This window comes from Moschus berezovskii, chromosome 14 (genome assembly GCF_049115385.1).
Source record: "Moschus berezovskii isolate FMDL1 chromosome 14, NW_MosBer_1.0, whole genome shotgun sequence".
In the NCBI taxonomy this organism is placed as follows: Eukaryota; Metazoa; Chordata; class Mammalia; order Artiodactyla; family Moschidae; genus Moschus; species Moschus berezovskii.
In genome coordinates this window covers 53,344,455-53,353,892 of record NC_142473.1, presented here as the reverse complement: position 1 = coordinate 53,353,892, position 9,438 = coordinate 53,344,455, and the positions used below count along the sequence as shown (strand labels likewise).

Genomic DNA, 9,438 nt, shown 5'->3' with positions numbered 1-9,438 from the left:
AATTGAAATACAGTTGATTTATATTGTTAAGGTAGTTTCAGGTGTACAGCAAAGTGATTCGGTTATACATACATTTATATCCATTTTTACATATTCCTGTTCCTTATAGATTATTATAAAATACTGAGTATAGTACCCCGCGATTTTTTGATTCATTACCTGCTATGGGGAAAAATATATATTTAGTGTCGCCAGACATAGATACCTGACCAAATAAAGGAGGCTAAAATATTTTTAAAGGTGCATTTTAGTTCAGTAGGGGAAAGAAACCTACCACAAACTCAAAAGAAAAGACAGTCTGTGAAATTAGAAGCTCACTATCAGTGGGAGTTTTCAGGTAGAATTTAAATGGTCATCTATCAGGAATAGTATAAATAAAAATTATCCATGTGGTGGTGGCATTAGGATAGTATTCGAGCTTTAAGTACTGCCAGCAACAACTACATAAATATTAATCTGAGTAAAGGAAGCATAAATTTAGATTTTAAAATTAGGAAGATACTACTTATTATTTTCTAATGAATGTCATTAGGCAATCTAAAGATTACAGATCTCAACCAGAACCATACAAGGTTTAGTGACTATGGTATTTAGATGAAAAGATTTGAGGATCTCTTTATCCTATACAACTTTGTGCATCTCAGGATTTTGTAACTCTTTTCCCGCCCTGATTTTCTCTCTTTTTCTAGCATAGTACCTGTAGATGGTTGTGAATTTGGTCATAGGGGGACTGGGACCAGCAAAGGCACTGTTCTCTTCAGGTGTGCGGAAGGTCTGTTGATGTCCAGAATAAGACGAACTGTCTGAGCTAGAGGCAGATTTATGCTTGTTTGTCCTGGCCCTCCTGAGTCCTTAGTGGCCTCTCTGTTAAGCAAGGAACATTATTTAGCTTTGTTATTCTTGAGAACAAATTTTAGAGCCAATGAGTGAGGAGAGTACAGATGGATAAGATTTGTTCAGAAGTACTGCAAAACTAATTGCCAGTGTGTTGTGGCACGTGGTATGGTATGGTTTAGGAAGCCCAGGGAGGAGTAAGGATTGAAGAATTATTTAGAATTAAAGTTAAAGAACACCTGGGACAACAATAGGCAGAGCCAACTGCAACTATAATTATATAGAAATTATCATATGTGAAACGAATCGCCAGTCCAAGTTTGATGCATGATACAGGATGCTTGGGGCTGGTGTACTGGGATGAACCAGAGGGATGGGATGGGGAGGGAGGTGGGAGGGGGTTCAAGATGGGGAACACATGTACACCCGGGGCAGATTGATGTCAGTGTATGGCAAAACCAATACAATAATGTAAAGTAATTAGCCTCCAATTAAAATAAATAAATTAAAAAAAATAAATTACTATGGCTTGCTCCAAAACCAACAGTTTAAATCATTTTAATTTCCAGTGGCACTGGGACCTCCACAGATAAAACTGAAACTGAAATTAGAAGTCTTGATTCCCTAGATACAAAAAGGATCCATAAAAAGCTGGCAAAAAAGTATGCAGTAAATAAAATATTAATTGACTAAATTAAGACCATTGTTTGGTAAATGAGATACGTAAAAAGAAAAATAACATAGAGAAGTGAGATTCAAGTAGAAGAAAGAGATGAGCTCTATAAAAAAACGCACAATACTAGGTTTAGGAGAGACAGAGTTTCAGAAAGACTCGACAGAAATCAAAAGCTCAGCTTGAGAGTAAATATAAGAGCGGAAGAAATTACTAACAACTATTTTGTTGAGGGAAGTAGTCAAATGTAAATATCCTGGAGACAATGACGGGGGCGCTGTTTGTTCACTATTTCCCCACTGCCTGGCAAATTGTATAAGTCTTCAAATATTTTTTAAATCAGTAAATGCACCACACACACACACACAAAGACACATAAATACACAAAGGTTCTTCATCAATCATCCACTCTAAACTTTAGGCTTAGGGTAAGCAACAGTCATAAAATGTGTGAGCTTGTCAAAGTCTTCATTAAGCCAAGTCCTAAAGTATATTCCGGAGAAGGCAATGGCAAGCCACTCCAGTACTCTTGCCTAGAAAATCCCATGGACGGAGGAGCCTGGTAGGCTGCAGTCCATGGGGTCGCTACAAGTCAGACATGACTGAGTGACTTCACTTTCACTTTTCACTTTCACACATGGAGAAGGAAATGGCAACCCACTCCAGTGTTCTTGCCTGGAGAATCCCAGGGATGGGGGAGCCTGGTGGGCTGCCGTCTATGGGGTTGCACAGAGTCGGACATGACTGAAGTGACTTAGCAGTAGCAGCAGCAAAGTATATTCAGGGTACTCAAATCCATTTAGTTCTTTTCATCATGATAACCATCAACATGGATCAAGTTATCATCACATTGTCCTTGAAAATTTTATAACCTCCTAAAGGTTTTTCTCTAGTCATTCCCTCTACTCTGTCTCAACCCATTTTCTTTATTGCAGCCACAATGATCATTTTAAAACACAAACCTGATTATGTCACTCCCGTGCATAAAATTTCCATTATCTTCCTTTTGTTTTTAGGATAAAATTGTGAATCCTCAGCATGCCTTACCCCAGTCTCATGATACTCTCTCAGCTGTCCTCAGCACTCTTTATTCCACTCTGTACTCCATCCCATGAATGGACTTCCTTCAGTTCTTCAAATGTAAGATGACTCTGTCTAAATATTTATCTTAAAATCTACCTTAAATCCACACATGTTCAATATACTGTTCTCTCTCCCTTTAACACCACCCCAACATTTTCTCCTGCTTCCCTCAGCTAGTTATCTCCCATTCAACACTCACATAAATGTCGTTAAAGGAAACTTTCCTTGATTCCCCTAGACCAGAATCAAAACTGATGTTAGTTGCCTTTATAAAAATCCATGTTTCTACTTGATAGCACTTGTACCCAATGTAGCTATGCATTTGAACATCACTTACTTAAGTCATGTCACCTCAACAAGAATATAAAATCCCTGACACATGGATTTCTTTTTTGCTCAACTCTCATTAGAATCTATCACAAACTGGAACATTTTAGCCACTCCATAAATATTCGTTTGTTGCATGAATATATGAATAAGTTGTATATATTCTCCCCATTGACTTGAATCTAATGCAGGGATCTTGACTATATAGTTGTGTGGTTGTTACTATCTTATAGACAAATGCCCCAGGAAACAAATTCACTCAGAAGGACAGTGTGAATAGTGGAGTACAGTTTATTACACTGGTGGGTCCGAGGCAGAGTTTCTTCTTTAGCCAGGGACCCCAACCGACTTTTGTGAAAACCTTATATGGCATCTGTTCCCATCACTTCATGGGAAATAGCTGGGGAAACAGTGGAAACAGTGTCAGACTTTATTTTGGGGGCTCCAAAAATCACTGCAGATGGTGATTGCAGCCATGAAATTAAAAAGCACTTACTCCTTGGAAGGAAAGTTATGACCAACCTAGAGAGCATATTTAAAAGCAGAGACATTACTTTCCCAACAAAGCTCTGTCTAGTTAAGGCTATGGTTTTTCCAGTAGTCATGTATGGATGTGAGAGTTGGACAGTGAAGAAAGCTGAGCGCCAAAGAATTGATGCTTTTGAACTGTGGTGTTGGAGAAGACCCTTGAGAGTCCCTTGGACTGCAAGAAGATCCAACCAGTCCATCCTAAAGGAGATTAGTCCTGGGTGTTCATTAGAAGGACTGATGTTGAAGCTGAAACTCCAATACTTTGTTCACCTCATGTGAAGAGCTGACTCATTGGAAAAGATCCTAATGCTGGGAAGGATTCGGGGCAGGAGGAGAAGGGGACGACAGAGGATGAGATGGCATCACTGACTCGATGGACATGGGTTTGGGTAGACTCCCAGAATTGGTGATGGACAGGGAGGCCTGGCATGCTGCAATTCATGGGGTCGCAAAGAGTTGGACACAACTGAGCGACTGAACTGACTATATACCTTAAGTGTACTACACAAGCCCACATCCCCAAATTCCTTAAACCTAGGCTGGAAAGAGTTAAAGGGAGATAAATCAGGTTACAGCCATGATTCATAACCAGAAGTGTCAGCTGGTTATACATTGTAGCCTATACCAATGGGAGCCATAAAGATTACAAAGGTGATTGAATATATAGGGCGTTATTACATTCTTTATGGCAATGGGGAATCTTGGTATAGAATCTGGTGTTGATCAGTCCAGGAGGCCAGTTCAGCCATAGGTATGTTTTCCCCATGGCTACCAGGCATGTAGTCCAAAGTTCACTGAAAGTGCAAGATGGAATTTCCTTCTTTTTCAAGATGGAGTCAGTTCAGCCTGTTCCTTTCCTCTTTCAATTATTGTTGAACATTTGCAATTTGAGAGCCATTGGTAGATAACCTATAAAAGCTAACTGCTTAGTTCATATTTCCTAATCTAACATATAAACAACCTTGTTTAACATATAAAATATATTGCCTTGTCAGGAAATATATTTTAATTAGATTCAATGATCCATCATACTACAAAATTTAATTTAAAAAAATACAACTTGAAGGTCCAAACTTTGCAATTTACCTTCTGGAAACATCCAACATAATCACAAACAGTCTTAAAGATTAAATTTCCCTAGAGATTCTCTTAAGCCTGGGAGAGATCTATCCCTTTTGTCATTGAATTTTTCTCCATTATCTTATAAAAATATCATTAAAACCTATCTTTATGTGTTTAATTCAGTACTTTAATTATAACTATCACAAAACTAGGAGCTCTGAAATATGACAAGTGAATTCAACATCTTATGGCTTCATTGATTAAGAAGCATTCATTGAACACACATGTTCATAGGACACTGAGAGGTGTTGGAGATAAAAAGTAAATAAAGGATAGTCTTTAACCATAGGATTAACTACTTTCATGTTTTAAAAAATATATACTTCACCACTTTAGCAACAGGTGATGCTGAGAAAATTACTTAATCTCTCTAAGTCTAAATTCCTCATTTGTGAAATCAGGTTAACAATGATTATGATGATCATCAGACTAACAATGATTATGATTATGATGATTATGGTGATAATTATATAATTTAAATTACATATATGTGTTTGAAAACATGTAAATATATATAATGCAGTTGTTTTAGTTGCTAAATTTTGTCGGACTCTTTTACAGCCACATGGACTGTAGCCCACCAGCCTCCTCTGTTCATGGGTTTTCCCAGGCAAGAATACTGGAGTGGGTTGCCATTTCCTTCTCCAAGGGATCTTCCTGACCTAGGAATTGAACCCACATCTCCTGTATTTTTACCACTGAGCCACTAAGAAAGCATACATATATATGTGTGTGTGTATATATGTGTGTGTGTATATATGTGTGTGTATATGTATATATACACATATTTAAATGAGACATATATGCCTCACAAAGTCAGGCATTCAATATACAAAAATTACACATGTCTGTATAATCCACAATGTTAACTAATGTATGTTTATTAAAAGCTTACTGTGTGGTACAATTTAATGTGTCTTACATGCTTTCACTCATTCAATCCTTAAAACTTTATGGAGAAGGAAATGCCATGATCCCTGTTTTATTATGAAAACAAAGCCCAGAAAGTTTTAGCAAAGTGCCTGGGTACACAAAGATAGCAAGTGGTAAAGCTGAAACATGAACCCAGGCACTCTCATTCTAGAGTCAATGCATTTAACCTCTAACTATATAGTGAGTTGAAGTGACAAAAGTACAACATACAATTTCATTTTTTACAATAATGATAGGGAGAATTTCTGTTTAGTTTGATTCAAGGAAACAATCTTTCTGAGGAGTTTAAACAGGAGCTGTATCTTGAAGGATAACTGAATCCTCTCCAGGTAAGAAAGAGGATGGGACAGAGAGAAACATTCTAAGCAAAAACACAAAGATATGAAGAGAACTACTGTTTGAATAAAAGTGAGAATTTTAATGAATAGTATAAAGAGTATAAACGATATACAAGGATAAGAGAAATAGTAGAAAAGGTAATTCATAAAGCTCTGCTTTGCCATCCTGGAGCTTCCATGGATCTGACACAATTACTTGTTTGTTTGTTTTAAATTGTTAGGAGGATAACTATGGTCTCAATGTAAAGAATGTACTGAACATAGTAATCAAAAGTTAGTTCCTTGAAGATATCAGTGGAAACTGTTGAAACGTTATAATAGAAATGATAAAAGCTTAAACAATGGCATTTAATAGAGTCAAAGAGGAATGGAGAGGAATGGAGAACTTAGATGTTAACCTCTATGAAGCTCTGAGACTAAAGCGATGGAAAATAGTGAGAAAAGAAAACAAATACAAATAATACTTTAGTAAATTACACAGAGAAACCAGGTCAGGGAATTTCAGCATGTAACTCTAAGTACCTCTGTTACCAAACCAAACTCGAGTCCACTTACACACAAGCAGTAAAGCCAATCTACAGACACCAGGTTGTGGTGAAAAAAGCATTTATTGTAGGGCACCAAACAAGGAGTCTGGGATAGTTAACGTTCAAAACTTCCCAGTGGGTTTCTGCAGACCATTTTTAAAGGCAAGATGAAGGAGAGGAGCTGCAGGGATTTTGGTTAGCTCATGCACAATTTTCTCATTACTTGATGGTGAGGTAACAGGGCAATGTCACGAGGGTTAACATTATCAGTCCTCAGGCTCCAGTAGGTCTGGACTGGAGGCTAATGCCTGTGGTCATCAAGTAGTTAATTTCTTCCATTTGGCGGGGGTTTTAACATCAGTAAAGCAACTCAGGAAATGTGCATTAGATACGGTTATCTAGGTACTTCTGAGAGGAGCTAAAGTAGAGGATATGGGGGAAGGGTCTATCCCAGAAGGCCCCACAAGGTACTGCTCAGTTACACCTCTAGAGTAATTTCCATTCTGTGTAAGCCAAGAAGTGAAGGAATGAAAAGTTACAAATATTTTATTTTTTCCAGTAAAATATTTATATTCTTTTTAATAATTTCATATTCAATGTCAGCAGTAGCATAGTCACTACAAATTTAAATTGTGTTATTTGTAATAATAGACTTCATCCCTGAACAAGGACTTGTTACATATAATAACCAGCATACTTGAATCTAGCTCAGTGGGCTGCCTACACCCTGGGCAAACTCCCAAGTATGTAACATCAAGCATAAAGTGATTTTTGTTTTCAGGATAAAGGTTTAGAGATCCCATGTTGGTTCAGGTAACAAAATAATTGCAGACACATGTTACTCTTGGTGGAGAGAGAATACTCTATGAGCAATAAATGCTTACAGATTTGTGAACTTGATTATTTATAGCAATGTTGAACTTTTCCACAGTTTTATTTGACAACTTGTCCAGTTTGTCAATTCACAGAAATAAAACACAATTATTTATTGTATGCAGAGTACATCAAGACTATGTAGAGGATATATTGCCTCTTCTATGGATATTTACAGTCATCATTAATTTTTCAATTGCCTATACTTTATGTGGAATTCTTTGAGGTTCTCATGGATTTCCTTCCTTTTAAAATCACTACCTATTTGAAAACTACTACCCCAGTTAACACCACAAATGATCACTAGCAGCATAAAAAGAGGAGAGTCCCTTTAAGTTCATCAGGTTTTAAGTAAGCTCCCCAAAATTCATAGGCACACAGAATATACTAAGTGTACTAGTTTAATTAGAATTGAGAAATTTCTATCATGTATGGTCATTCTTCCCCATTTAAATCTGATAAGATGTCTAATACCAGTGGAAAAAGATATGTCAGTTATGAAAAAGGGATAAGTCATTTATATTCTTTCCTCCTTTTTCTTATACCATCTGTGCAAACAATTTCAGTATAATCAAGCAACCTTTACCATTAGAGAACTAAGAACATGGTCTCGAATTTTCTTGGTCCTTATACCATAAACAATGGGGTTAAGAAAAGGTGGTACCAGAAGGTATATATTGGCAATGAAGATATGAATTTGGGGGGCCACATCGTGGCCAAAACGGTGAGTGAGGAAAGTAAAGACAGCTGTGGAGTAGAAAACGAGAATGACACAGACATGGGAGCCACAAGTGCCTAGAGCTTTAAGACTTGCTTCCCGCGATGGAAGATGAAAGACTGCACGAAGGATTAGGACATAAGACACAGCAATGAATAACCCATCACAGGAACCAATGACAGAGGCCACACTGAGGCTGTAACGCTTGGTGGGCCCTGTGTCCACACATGCCAGCTTTACCACAGCCATGAACTCACAGTAGGTGTGGGCAATGATTCGAGTCCTGCAGTAGGGCAGCTGTCTGAGCAGGATAGGATGTGGGGAAAAGAAGGCAACTCCCCGTAGTACCACAGAAGCTCCCATTTTGGCGATGCGAGTGTGGGTAAGAATGGTGGTGTGGCGCAGTGGATGACAAATGGCCACGTAACGGTCAATGGCCATGGACAAAAAGAAGCCTGATTCCATAGCAGTAAAACTATGAATGAAGAACATTTGGGTCAGGCAGGCATCAAAGGCAATGTCATGGGCTCCAAGCCAGAAGAGACAGAGCATACGAGGCAGTGTAGACGTGGAGAGGACCAGGTCAGTGACTGAGAGCATGCACAAAAAGAGGAACATAGGCTCGTGGAGGGTTCGCTCTGCCCTAACCACAGCCAGAATGGTCACATTCCCCACCACCGCCACCACATACATGGAGCAGAAGGGAATCCCAATCCAGACATGCAGGTGCTCTAGTCCTGGTATGCCCATCAACAAGAAAGTGTCTGGAGATGTTTGGGATTTATTGGCTGGTCCCATTGCGCTGCTGCTTTCTGTCCCTTGCTGATAGAATCCTCCTTTTTAGGCAAAAGCTTTGTGCCAAGATCATCACAACCGAATCTGGTAACAAATGAAAAACAAGTCTGGGAGATCCCAAAGCATCACATTAGAAAACATCCAAGGTTATATACTTCAGGGTGAAAAATTTTAGTTAACACTAATTACTAAAATAAAAACCTTGCAACCAGACACAAAGTACTAATCCTAAATCAAGTCATGAATCTCACACATTTAAGAACAAAACAAGCTCTAAATCTGTTAACAATCTATGTATAGTAAAATTCAATACTACTTTTTAAATTCACAATTTGCTTTCAGCTTTAGTCAAATTATCTTTTGATAAACAATAATCAAGCATTATAAATAGAAAGGATCTCAGAAATCATTTAACCCAACTTTCTTCTTAATATCATTCTGAGATATAATATTCTAGGACATGTCTGAAGTACTCTCTGAGAGTACATATGCTCAGGTATGATTACTCATTTCCTAGTCCATTACACCATGGAGAAGGCAATGGCAAGCCACTCCAGTACTCTTGCCTAGAAAATCCCATGGATGGAGGAGCCTGGTAGGCTGCAGTCCGTGGGGTCGCTAAGAGTCAGACATGACTGAGCGACTTCACTTTCACTTTTCACTTTCACACATTGGAGAAGGAAA

General features: G+C 38.1%; 1 protein-coding gene across 1 annotated transcript; it reads right to left on the bottom strand.

Moving 5' to 3' along the window:
* Positions 1 to 7,812: 7,812 nt before the first annotated feature.
* On the bottom strand, positions 7,813 to 8,757 carry LOC148775608 (olfactory receptor 52D1-like). Its single transcript, XM_088843479.1, has one exon. It carries the CDS (start codon positions 8,755 to 8,757, stop codon positions 7,813 to 7,815), a length of 945 nt encoding a protein of 314 aa, XP_088699605.1.
* Positions 8,758 to 9,438: the final 681 nt, after the last annotated feature.

Bases quoted from the DNA above. Each gene is read 5' to 3' on its own strand.
- LOC148775608 (XM_088843479.1), bottom strand. From the start codon at position 8,757: ATGGGACCAGCCAATAAATCCCAAACATCTCCAGACACTTTCTTGTTG.